We start from the raw sequence: 13,732 nt of genomic DNA on the forward strand, positions 1-13,732 counted from the left end.
AGATAAAGATGCTATCTTCTTGCATCTATCTATTGATGATCATACATAGTTCGCAAAATAGAGAGTGCCAATTTGGCACGGTATAAAACACAAAAAAACAATGATGATCAGAAAGCCAACGCGTAACGTTACAAATGCAACAAATCTGTTTCCTAACAGCAATAAACATAGCAGTACGTAAATGCACAACATTGAAATCGATCGTCGTTGGTCAATTAATCATCACTATATATAAAGCCATTAAAGATCGACTAGTTATATATGCTCGTTTAAAAAAAAAATGGCAAATGATAAAATAACATATACTCTTATTTTTCTATCAGCTCTTATTTGGATTTCAAAAGCTGCCGAGACAGGAACGAAACTTAATAAAACAAATGGGGTTAGCGATATTTGCCATTCATTTGTGGAGTCACGAGGCTATGTTTGCGAACGCCATGCAGTAAGTACAAACTATACTATATTAACTACAAAACTCAAGATAATATTTGCCATAATCGAGAGAAATTGTATACTGTGTTTATTTAACTGAAAATAAACCGAAAACAAACGTCATCAACAAACTACAATTTTGTTACAATTAATCATGATCATTAGCGATGTAATAGGACTTCTGTTTGTTTTTCTTATTTGTATTAATATAAGTAGATCATCAAACTCCAATATTGCAACTATATAAGCTTATATAGCGATGCATCTTTTTCTCTGACGTAAATTTTTTAGAGATATAAAATTAAAATCAGTATGATAATAACAAAAGTATTAAGTGAAAAAGATTTAAAAAAAAAAATGAATAAGAAAATATCATCTACTTAAGATACAAAATTGCCAGCCAACTTATATATTTTAGCCATGTGTTAAATATTCATTAGTAAATTGCTTCCGTAGCTAGAATTTATTAGATTATATCATTATCCTATAACTCTAAGTCAATATAAAAAAATTATGAAACCATGACCTATATAATTAAAATACGTATGGATTTTAGTTATTTAGCTAAGTATTTTTTTTTTTAAATCAGAAGTTATTTAGCTAAGTTTCCTTTAATAGTAAGTGATATCTTGAATTTTATTTTAAGGCTATGATAACTACTTTAATATGTACTCAATAATGAAAGTACTTGCAATGGATGTACGATTTCTTAATTCCTTCTTCTTTAAATATTATTTATCTATTCATTTCATAAAATTAGTTTCACCCCTTTACTTAACATTTGACTCTCGACATGACTATACCTTTAGTTTCAAAACTACATGCTACACAATTATGAAATTCATAATGTAGAAGGCCATTTATAAATGTTGAAGATCAATTTGTGAGAACCCCGATTGTAGAAGTGAAAAATACATTTCTAACCTTATGTTTCAAGATTTATGTGTCTAACTAGGATTGGCTTTGAAATATTTTCAGGTGACAACAAATGATGGTTATATTCTGAGCATGCAAAGGATTCCTGCTCGGCGTTCCGGGCAGAAGGCTGACAAACCACCGGTCTTATTGCAGCATGGAATTTTCAGTGTAAGTGAGACTCAAAACATATAGATTCAAACTCATCTCTTGTCAAAACACTAACTATTCTGTTAAACAAGATTATGTTTGTAATATAAATTTGTTATTTTATATACAAATAAATATAAATTTGGCATTTATTTATTCTTTTTGGAACTTATTAGCAGCTAGGATCAAAGAGCGCTAATTATTTATTCTTTTTGGAACTTATTAGCAGCTAGGATCAAAGAGCGCTATAAATTTGGAACTCATTTAATTATTGTCTTTATAACTACCGTAAAATAATATATATATATATATATATATATATATATATATATGTATGGATAAATAAAGCTCATTCTATGAGCTTCTACAAAAACTACTTGAATTTATAAGGTTATGGATCATGAAGAAGTAATCATGAGAGGTCGTAATAATATTATACGAAAAAGAAATAAAAAAGGTTGGCTATAAATTTTCATGTGAAATTATTGATCATGAAGAACTCTTTTAATACTCTTATGCATTTGCAATGTCAAAAAATGGACAGAATGCTGGGACATGGGCGTCGGATTCGCCGGAGGAATCTCTAGCCTTCATTTTGGCTGACAATGGCTTTGATGTGTGGCTTGGCAATGCTCGAGGCACAACTCCTAGCCATGCCCACATATCTCTTAGCCCTACCGATCCGGTATATTCAAATATTAGATATTAATTTATAAAAAATGATCAATTTATAACAAGTGAATTCACATTTATCGCGGTCAATATTATTATGATTTCTGAAACATTAAATTTTGGTGTTTTAGAGCTACTGGGACTGGTCATGGGATGAATTGGCTGCTTATGATCTTCCCGCATTTGTACGATATGTTCATACCCGAACACGGAAACAACTACACTACGTTGGACATTCTCTGGTGTGTATCCAAAAAAAGCTCGTTTTTTGTTAAATAGTCAAAGTTACATTGTCCGTTTTTTTACATTGTCAAAGGTATTTAAGACTATCAAAAAATTTATGACACTTGTTACTTGCACATTTTTACTTATTTATAAATATAGACTACATTATTGATTTTAAACAAACTTCGACTATTTTACAAATTCATTAGTTAATTTGAATTAGTAATTTAAGGACTAAACACCCATGAAAAAAAAGTGATGAATGTTTCGAATGATTTCAGGGTACGTTAATGGCTTTCGCTGCATTTTCTCAAGACAAGTTGAGAAACATGATGAGATCGACGGCTTTGCTCTGCCCCATCGCTTATCTGAGCCATATCCCTTCACCCATCACACAAGCCGCCGCTAGATTATTTTTAGCCGAAGTATTGCGATTCTCTTGTTAATTAATATATTTTTTTCCACCTAATAAAAAAAAGGATTTTATTTTCTAGATTGTAATCCCTTTTTTATTACCTTGTTTACTTGGCCCAGGATCTTTACTGGTTGGGTCTGCATCAATTTGTTCCTCAAGGGTGAGAAAACACAAAGAGCTGAAAGCTTATTATGCCTTCATCTCTTATAATAGAAAAAGGCATATGAATGAATGTGTGTGTATGAGCTTAGATATAAAGAATATAATAGTAGATTTTGTGCTCAATGAATATAAATAAATGCTACTTTATTTCAGTAAAAAAAAAAAAAAACTTAAATTGAGTAACTTCTATTGCAGTTTTCTTTATATCAGCAAGATTTTTTTGCATTAATTATTTCATGGTTTTCTTCATAAAATAAAAATCATGGTGCAGGCAAGAATTTCTCAAGCTGATCGGGAAAATATGCGATCTACCCGGAATTGAGTGCTCAGACATACTCAGTTCATTCACAGGTTTCCATTTTCATCATTAGTCTCTTTTCTTTTGTTATTGACGATGCTCTTCAAAAGTTTAGCAAAAATCTTCTATTTGTGTCTCAAGAATATTAATTAAACCGTATTTTGCGCAACATGTTTGTCTTCCTATAGTTTTGGAATTAATTTAATAGAAAGAACGATCATGCCTAAATCGACGATTGAGTTAATTGACATATTCATACATTTTTAACATATAGGCCCAAATTGTTGCATAAGCGGTTCGGGCGGAGAAATTTCCGGTGATACAACGTCGACAAAAAACATGATTCATCTAGCTCAAAGTAAGTTAATAATCGAAACATGATCCAATAACTAATCTTTGTTACCTCAAAAATTTATTTTTATTAGTAAACTAATGGATTATTTACAGTGGTTAGAAAGGGAGCTATACAAATGTACGACTACGGAGACAAAAACATGAATCACTATGGGCAACCATTTCCTCCAAAGTACAATTTGACAAGCATTGTAAACAATCTTCCTCTATTCTTAAGTTATGGAGGGAAGGACAGATTATCGGATGTAAGGGATGTCCATATTTTGCTCGACAACCTCGGAGGCCACGTGGACAACAAATTGGAGGTGCAATTTATCAAAGATTATGCACATCTTGACTTTGTTAGGGGTGTCAATGCAAACCAAGTTGTGTACGGTCCTTTGTTGGACTTTTTTAAGCATCACTGAACATCGTCAAGTCTACAATTCCGATCTAATTAACCTAAAAATGTATGGTTGTTGAATAAATTTATGTCATCTCGTTGAAAAATTAACCTCTGAATGATAATTACAAAAGAATAATATTTTTTTTATTTTTCCTTTAATTAGAATGAACTCAATGAGGTAATTGTACCATCATAGTAAATAAAAAAATAAAAAAATAAAAAATCGCCTCCCGTCTTAAATTTCTGGCTCCGCTAGTGGCTAAATCGAGTATAAAATACATATATAAGCGAGGTCAAAAACAAAAAAAAATAGTAGAGAGGTCAAATGAAGCCTCGTCCTCCCAAATGAGTATTCCCTCTTGGGAAATCATTGTCTCAAAATCTCATATTCCTTCCCTCGGACTGAAGAGGCTGCTGCGCAAAGACCTAACTAAGGTAGGAGAAAAACCATCGACCAAAATATTTAGAACAACAAAATGCATGATGACTAGAGTTTTATCACATAACTTCTACATTATATTGTAATTATGATTTGACAAATTATGACTGAAAATAGGTATCCAAAATTGAAAAACTATTCACTGAACATATTCCTTAACTTAGTCACTGTCCAAGTTTTACAACAAGTAAAAGTTAGAATTTGGTAAAATAGTAGAAGCATTTTTTGAAACTTCTTAGTAAAATAGTTAAAATTTCAAAATAGTAGAAGTTATATATATAGAAAAAATAGTAAAGTTACATTGTCAAATTTTATTTTGACATTGTATACAAATAATGTATCAAAGTTTAAGAATATGTTCAAAATAATTTTTTTCAAGGGTATAGGATCAAAATAATTATTATTGAAACTTAGCATTGGCACTGTAAAATTTGAATTTTATATAAGACTTATAGATATAGACTTTTACTAATTTCTCAAAATAAAAAGGAAGCTGACGTGTAAGAGATTTATTGGCTGGTACACGTAACTCTACCTGGAGCTCTCTGTACCATCGCTCTCCGCCGCGAACTATCGTAAGAATATCAATTTATTCTTTCGTTTATTTGATTTCCTCACATGTGTTCTAATGCTCTGTTATTGAGTTTTTTCTTCCTTCCTGCGATATACAACTAATTAGAATACGTGGTTATTTTTTTTGTTAATTTTGTACAGTTGTACTATACTTTGTAAAAAAAAATATAGAGAAATTGTCTCAACTATTATCATCTCGTAACTTTTTTCTCATTTTTCATCAAAAGCATAATTTGGATAAAAATACAAGTAAAATGAGTAGAGATAATAATTTTTTCAAGTATGGTCACTGAAGATCGTCAATGAAGTCCAACCATAATTTTTGCCGATCCTTTGTTGGAATTCTTTAAGCGTCACCGAAGATCGTCAAGTCTACGATTTCGATTGATTGACCTATAAGATTACGGTTGTTAAATAAATTTATGTTATCGCATTTGAAAAAAAATTAACCTCTGACTGAAAATTACTAAAAAATAATACATTTTATTTTCCCTTCGATTATAATGAATTACTTGTACCATTAAAGTCAATAACAAAAATAATCAAAAAATTCGATGAAATACATTTGTCGATATTATCAGTAGTATTTCCTATTTATTATAGATTGGGAATTAAAAAAGTTAAAATCAGAAAGGCTTGAGACAGGACAGCGTTTGGAAATCGCAGCTTTTGTTTTAAGCCCATTGCTCATGTGGTCCAAGGCAGATAAGCCCAGCCCTTAGAGAGAAGGCTTATCGATTTAAATTGGGCCAATCAATTGTGCTAAGGTACAAGTATATATTCTCAGCAAAAATAAAAGAAAGAAAGAAAAAATAGCGTATATATAGTAATATTTTAGTCGATTCAAATCCCTAGGGTCAAAAGTGCAAGAAAGCGCAAGGAAAAAGGGAAGAGAAGAGCAAAGGTAAGGTGTTATTGCGTCCGTACTCACTAATTTCGAGTTCTACTACTGTGATAATCTGTTATTGCTTGCGTACTCACTAATTAACTTATCAATTTGATTACTGTTTCCGTGCCTTTGTTATTACATTATTATTTGTTCGTAATTCGGTTCTAGCTTCCGATGAAGATTCAAAAGACGGAGATAAAGTCTTCTAAGAAACTGATGCAGGGCAAATCGGGCTACAATTTTCGGAAAATTGAGATCTCCGAAACGGACAAAGAAGTAGTGTTTTTTAGTGGAAACGTGCTTCTAAACAAGACCCACATAGTGGGATCTCATGATTTAAGCCTAATTACGACGTTTGGGCTATCAAAATGGACGGTTTAATTTCTGCCCGATTTTGCAACTCTTCAGTTTTTATTTTTATTTTTCGCGGTATTAATGTGTGTTGAATTGTATTTATTTCCTAATTACATTCATCATTTTTTGGTATGTAAAAGGTCTCAAGATGCACTATAAATCTTGGTGACTTGTTTTGTAAAAGATAAATTTTTGATGAAATGAAAAATTGAAACTTGAGTGTTTCTCTCAAATCCGAGCGTCGTGAGCGAGCTCCGAGTTTATGCCCGAAAACCGGTGTTCGTGCGCGAATCAACGGTGATTGGATGCCCCGAGTCTAGCATTCACGAGCGAATCAATAGGCGAAGGAAGGTTCTTCGATCGGTTATTCGTGCGCGAATCAACGATCAAGTTCGACTATCCGGTTACGTTACTTTTTATTTTGGTTTTTTTAAATCAATCTCCTATCTTTGAATCCTCCGCTGCATCACCGCCTGACCATCATCATTGTCAGGAAGACTTTCGACACAAGGCACTCCCATCGTGAGGTCATCACATTGAGGGCTTCTCATTCCACATTGCAAACACAGCCTAAACTCCCAGTGCTCCTGAACCTTTGGCTATGATACCAGTTGTTGGGATTTCTTCGTCGAAACCCCTCTCACAAACAGAAAACGAAAATAAATAAATAGCAAAGAAAAGACACAAAAGATTTATAGTGGTTCACTTTCAATGAGAAAGCTACATCCACTTTGCCGCTGCAAAACTATAAACTCAATTGGGGAGATGTTTACAAATACAAGTGTTTCTTATGTTTTGGGATGATAAGAATACAACACATAACACCCTTTATATATACTAAGAAATTGTGCAAAGTTACTCTCCCTAAACGATGTGAGACTTTTTCCAATTCCTCAAATTAGGCTCCACCACTAACAACGTAGAGCAGAAGAATCACATAGGAGTCTTCAAGTCTCTTGAAGTAGCAGCAGCGGTCGGCCTCACACCTGCCGAACTCAGCTCGCTTCATGAAGTTGTCAAACTTCTTGTACCATTGCCGTGGGGCTTGCTTCAGCCCGTAGAGACTCTTCTGCAGCTTGCACACGAGCTCCTCTCTTTCTTTCACCTCGAAGCCTTTGGGCTGCCTCATATAGATCTCTTCATCGAGATCACCGTGAAGAAATGCCGTCTTCACATCCATCTGTTGCAGATGCAAATTCTCCTTGGCAACCAACCCCAACACGGTTCTGATCGTCACGAGCTTGACGACCGGAGAGAAGATTTCTGTGAAATCGATTCCCTCATTTTGCTGGAAACCTTTCACCACCAGCCTCGCCTTGAACTGTTGGCTTCCATTGCTCTCCTCCTTTATTTGGTACACCCACTTGTTGTGCAGTGCTTTCTTTCCAGCTGGTAACTCTGTCAGCTCCCAAGTATGATTAGTGATCAACGAATCCATCTCGTCCTTCACGACGAGCTCCTACTCGGTCGAGGCATCGACCTGTATTGTCTTTTCGTAGCATTTCGGCTCTCCTATGTATGTCATGAAGATGTAGTTGAGAGTCGGAAAGAACTTGTGCACCGGTTTTCTCACTTTGCTCGATCTCTGCAGCTTGGTCACTGGAGTCCGTTGATTCACCTCGAGCTCGGTGTCCTCATCACCTCGTCTTCACTTTCACGACCACGTTCAGTTCGGACTGATCTTTCCACGGTCGTTGAAGCGTCTTCATTCAGCTCGGTCATCGAGAAGTCTCTCAGATCGATCGTCGACTTCTCACCCTCATGAGCTTTGCTCGTCGAGCTCCCTTTGATCTCGTCCTTATACATCGTCTGCTCGTTAAAGATGACATTTCTTCTCCGAACAATTTTCCTTGCATCGGCATCCCAGAAACGATAGTCGAGCTCCGTGTCACCATAGCCAATGAAATAACTCTTCTTAGATTTTGGATCAAGTTTATTTCTAGCAGCATCATCAATATGATTATAAGACAAGAAACCAAACACTTTCAAATAAGAAAGGTTTACCTTCTTCCCATTCCACGCCTCTTCTGGAATTCTGAAACCCAAAGGAACGCTCGGTCCTCGGTTGATCAAGAAGGTTGCCGTGTTGATTGTATTGGCCCAAAACGTCTTGGGCAACCCGGAGTGAATCTGCATACTTCGAGCTCGCTCATTCAGCGTTTGGTTCATCCTCTCTGCTACGTCGTTCTGTTGGGGAGTTCCTGGGATCGTTCTCATCATCTTGATCCCATTATCAGCATAATACTTCTTGAAGTCGGAGTCGACGTACTCCCCTCCGTTGTCTGACTTCAAGCACTTCACTTTTGAGCTCGTCTCCAGCTCGACCATTGTCTTCCACGTCTTGAAGGTAGCGAACACATCAGATTTATTTTTCAGAAAATGAACCTATACCTTCCTTGTACAGTTGTCGATGAACGTCACATAGTAGCGAGATCCCCTGAGTGAAGGGACATGAGCTGGTCTCCATACGTCGGTATGTACCAGCTCGAGCTTCTCCGCCTTCAGCTCTCTGCTCGCATTCGTGAAGCTGACTCGCTTCTGCTTCCCAAGAATGCAGCTCTTGCAGGTGTGATGTTTCACCGTCTTCAGCTCGGGGATCTTGCCGTCTTTCGCCAACATCTTCATCCCCTTCTCGCTCATGTGTCCGAGCCTGTTGTGCCACAGCTCGGTCTTCTCGGTGCTGTCGACTACGGCCACCATGTCTCTCAGCTCGACGTCATGTAGAGTCTGCCCGTCTTCTGTCCGCAAGCTACCACCATAGCTCCCTTTGACACTTTCCACGAGTTGTTCCCGAACGTCGTGGTATAGCCTTCGTCATCGAGCTGACCCATTAAGATTAGGTTCCTCATCAGCTTCAGCACGTGTCTGACTTTGTTAATCTTCCAGACTTGCCCGTTTCCATTCTTCAGCCTGATGTCGCCGACACCAGCAATGTCTAGAGGCTCGCCATCAGCCACGTAGACCTTCCTGTGATTTCATGCGACGTAGTTCTCCAGGATGTCGCTGTTGGGAGTGGTGTGGAAAGATGCTCCTGAGTCGAGCACCCAAGAGTCAATCGAGCTGTCCACCGTTAGCAGTAACGCATCTGCTAAATCTTCAGTGACGGCATGGGCACTGCCTTTCTCCTCATTCATCGGCGCCTTGCAGTACTTTTTGATGTGGCCCGTCTTGCCACAGTTCCAGCACTCGAAAGGTTGTCTAGATTGGCTTTTCTTTCCACATCGCAAACACAACCCAAACTTCCAGTGCTCCGGAACCTTTGGCTCTGATACCACTTCACCAGGTCGGCGTTGGAAGATGGTGTATTAGTGCTTGAGAAGATCGCAAGGAGTCAGAATCCCGTCGACATGTTTACGAAGTCTGTGCCGTATGACAAACTGAGGTTGTGCTCGACCTCAGTTAGACTCCTCGTCTGATGAGTTGAGTCGTCGCTGCAGGATGGAGAGGCGTGATGAGATTAGTCTCCAAGTGGAAGATTGTTAGTGGTGGAGCCTAATTTGAGGAATTGGAAAAAGTCCCACATCGTTTAGGGAGAGTAACTTTGCACAATTCCTTAGTATATATAAAGGGTGCTATGTGTTGTATTCTTATCATCCCAAAACAAAAGAAACACTTCTACTTGTAAACATTTATACAAGAACAGAACCAGTATTAATGCATAATGATATTAAATACAAAATACGCAGAAAATTAAAATTAAAATCATCCGTAAATATAATAAACCATAAGATCCCAAGTATTCTTCATCAAAATGAGTGAAGAAATTAAAGAAGAAATGAAAATTTTCTTGTCCAAAAACCCATTTCAAGCTTTGAGTGTAAAATAAAAAATCAAACCCCAGCCGTAGGTGAACAAACAAGATTCAGGGACGATCAAACTAGAAATAAAAAAAGAGCTTAAAGAACGGGAAAAAAAGGGGAAAAAATGGCGACAATGAAAAAAACTTCAAGAACTTAAAACATTTTAGAGAAAAACTATGACGGAATCAATGAAAGTAGCCACAATGTCGTACCGCGATGATGCTTGTTTTTCGATATTCGGAATTAGGGTTTTCCAGTGAGAGAGGACTTTAGGGAAAAACAGAGAGAAAGAGTGGTGGCGAGACAGAGAGAGTAGTGGCGAGAGAAAGGCGAAGAGGGCTTGGATGGAAAGGAATTTCTCTGCTAACAAAATAAGGGTAGCTTGGTCATTTCATGAATAATGCCTAAGCGCAGGTTTTGTGATCATGTCCTCCGCAATTCATTTTATATGCTATGCTAAGACCTATAATACGTTTTTTGCTTTTGTATAATAAATGTATTATGTATATAAAATAAAGATAAACCTTACATTAGTAAATTAAATTTTCTGTAGCTGTAAAGGAGCTGATCTTTTCAGCAATGATTTTATATAATTTTTTTTGTCAACTTCTTTTCTTTTCTTTCAAATTTCTATGATCGACATTTTCATCAACTTCCTTTAAAATTAAGAAACTACATTAAAATATAAAATAAAATCAACTCGTCGTGTACCACTATTACCAGATAAATTTTATATTATCAGTTATTAAAATGTTGAACGTCTCATTTAATTTCTTAGTTTATTTTCTTTCTATTGGTAACCTTTAATTTTTCTACTTGTCTAAAAATATTATAAAGGATAAAAGACATAATTACCCCCTGAACTATGGCGGTGACGAAAATACACTCTTTGTACTATAAAATCGATCAATTTACCCCTTAATATAAGTTCTTGTAACATTTGTGGTCCTTCCGTGTATTTTTTAGGATTTGATCTGTTAGTTATATATACACACTTTTGTAACTATATATGTAAAGGGAGGGAATTTTCGTAAATACCATTAACATCTATTAAAAAAAATTAAAATTAAATAAATCATACGCAATTACAATCTCTCTCTCTCTCTCTCTCTCTCTCCTCTGAATCTCCCCGAAGCTTCTCTGCTCGCAGATAAACCCAACATTAGAGAGAGAGAGAGAGAGAATGTATTAATTCTTTATTAATGACTTTCTTTATTAATATTATTTTAATTAATTTATTTAATATTATTTTATTAATCTTAATCAAGATAAAAATTAGAATTACATATAATATCCTTATTTTGAGTGTCACATGATATCCACATGCTTATTTAACGGATGATTTAACAGAATTTTAGACGGAATGACAACATTGAAATTAATACAAAGATGAAGGGGAAAATATCGAGTTTTTAAAGTATAGAGGGTACACTCTTATAGACGCCATAGTTCAGGGGCAAATATGTCTTTTATCCTATTATATAATAGCTTCCTTAATTATTTTATTCGTTTCTACTTTTTTTTTTTTTTTTTTTTATCAGACATTTGTTTGTACGTTGAAGTTGAACCAACAAAAGTATCCGTATAATCTTGACATCTTTTACACAGGATCACGTTTCGTAATTTTTTTTTTTTTACAAACCCAAGAGTCATTTCTTTCTCTTTTCCCTAGGCATGGACATGCTACTATGATATTGATATCATATAGTGACAATAATTTTTTTTTTTTAAAAAGGTAACGGAGTCGCACCAAAACTTTTACGCCTCCTAGAAAGGTACGGCTGTACGGCATAAAGGAGGAGGACTCCGAATAACTCCTTTTTTTTCTGCTCTCTTGTTTGCTCATAATATCTTTTTCGTTTACACATATATCTTTCCCCGCTCAATCTCTCATTTTTTAAACGAAACCCTCTCATTCTTTTTTCTTTTTTGCTGTATAAACTTTACGTGTACATAATATACAACTAAAATATTAAATTTTACACACGCATGCAGTACATTAAATGTCATGTGTAATATTATTGGTGTAAATTTTGAAAATAAATTAATTTTATAATTAAATGTTATTAATTATTGCAATTAACATATTAGAGTAATTACACAATTTAGCTCGAATATTAAGTGAATTCACTAAGCGAAAAACAAAACAGAGATAACTTGTTATCCAAGCAATACATAATCAGAGAAACAAAACATTGCTAGAATTTTTCTTTGGTTTGAATCAATGTGATTCTACATCCATGCACATTACTAGAGCGTCCTTTGATCCACTATGAAGAAGTCTCTCTTTACAAAACTTTGATCTACAAACACGAAAACTCAACGGAAAGACAAGAAGAATCTCTTGCTTGTTACAGAAATCTTCCACACGTGTTTCTCTCTCTCTCTCTCTCTCTCTCTCTCTCTCTCAAATTCGGTTACATATGGCTTATATACAGTGCAAGCTGCTTATAGTCTATAACGAATTCGAACGGAATTAGCCTGTCATGCACGTGGCATTTTTTGATACGCCAAATAGTCTATGACGATAATCTGACAAATTTAGTATGCCTATGTATTTATCAGTGATTGAATTTATCAATTAAATTACTTAATATATATACACATCATTTTTGTATTATTTGTCTCATTGATAGACTTATAGTTATATAAGTAATAATTATTCATATTGGTTTAAAAATATTGAAAATACAAGGAAATTGAGTAAACCATGTCGCATAATTCTACTAACGCAAGGCCAAGGTGTTAACATATATTTATACTAACGCAAATTAAATTCAAGGAAGTTAATCTATTCTTGCACTATTCAAGTTTTATATCCACCAGTGGAAAACCCTTTTCGAAATTTCAATCAATTTTTCTACTCAATAGTACTGTTGATCAATCATCAAAACATATTACTCATAATAACACTTGAATGAACAAAGCTCTCAAAACTACAGGTTAGGGTTCCATATTTTCCTAACTCCTTAATTAAAATGATCTTTTGACTATAGTTTCAGAATTACAAAACTTATGTTGTCTCATGGTTTAGGAAATAAAGCTAGAAGACAAATACAAGAGAAAGATTAGAGAATCAAGTCCATAGATCCAAGCTTTATATCTTTCTGCTCCAAATGGTCATATTTCCATTTTCATCCCTGAAAATATTGTTAAAGTGTTGTATTCTCTTTCTCTTTTCTTTATTAGTCTCATATTTTGTCTTTTTCTCCAAAATAGCCCAGGAAAAAGGCAAAAACTTATTTCTTTTTCTTTTAATCTACAAGACAAAGATGATTCACAGTATATTCGTGTAGATAAACTGAAAAAAATTCGGAAAATTTTTTGTACGTTCTAAAATTATGAAAACAAATAATATCAATAAATGAAGAATATATTAACAGATTTTATCCATAATGAATAGCCACGAAAATAGAAACTAATTAACTAAAGTCAACATTGAAAATTTTCAAATACACGTTAACAATCTTTCCAAATCGGTTAGATTCAAAATAAAAAAAAAAACTGCCTAATTCAATTGGCGGGCATAATAAATAAGAGCAAATGTGTAAAACTGATTCAATTAATAAGATGCCACGTAAGCAAGATGGCTATTTACGAGAAATAAACGAAAGGTTGACTAAAACCAAATTGTTAGTATTTAAGATGGCTACGTAGCCAATTATTTGT

The 13,732-nt window shown here is 34.7% G+C and overlaps 1 protein-coding gene across 1 annotated transcript; it reads left to right on the forward strand.

Moving 5' to 3' along the window:
- The first annotated feature begins 280 nt into the window (after positions 1 to 280).
- On the forward strand, positions 281 to 4,030 carry LOC149406544 (triacylglycerol lipase 2-like). The gene is made up of 9 exons (XM_089627595.1): positions 281 to 442; positions 1,411 to 1,518; positions 2,042 to 2,182; positions 2,301 to 2,411; positions 2,676 to 2,819; positions 2,929 to 2,969; positions 3,243 to 3,322; positions 3,544 to 3,627; positions 3,717 to 4,030. The coding sequence occupies exons 1-9, from the start codon at positions 281 to 283 to the stop codon at positions 4,028 to 4,030; spliced, it is 1,185 nt and encodes a 394-aa protein (XP_089483721.1).
- The last annotated feature ends 9,702 nt before the right edge of the window (positions 4,031 to 13,732 follow it).

This window comes from Urtica dioica, chromosome 1, assembly GCF_054948205.1.
Source record: "Urtica dioica subsp. dioica isolate 48M chromosome 1, U.dioica_male_clone48M_v1_H2, whole genome shotgun sequence".
In the NCBI taxonomy this organism is placed as follows: Eukaryota; Viridiplantae; Streptophyta; class Magnoliopsida; order Rosales; family Urticaceae; genus Urtica; species Urtica dioica.

What these genes read in the sequence shown, in the direction of transcription:
- LOC149406544 (XM_089627595.1), top strand. Translation starts at nt 281, where the DNA reads ATGGCAAATGATAAAATAACATATACTCTTATTTTTCTATCAGCTCTT. An exon ending in CTAGATTATTTTTAGCCGAA is followed by an intron (nt 2,820 to 2,928) that starts GTATTGCGATTC and finishes TACTTGGCCCAG; the next exon opens with GATCTTTACTGGTTGGGTCT. An exon ending in CATCAATTTGTTCCTCAAGG is followed by an intron (nt 2,970 to 3,242) that starts GTGAGAAAACAC and finishes ATCATGGTGCAG; the next exon opens with GCAAGAATTTCTCAAGCTGA.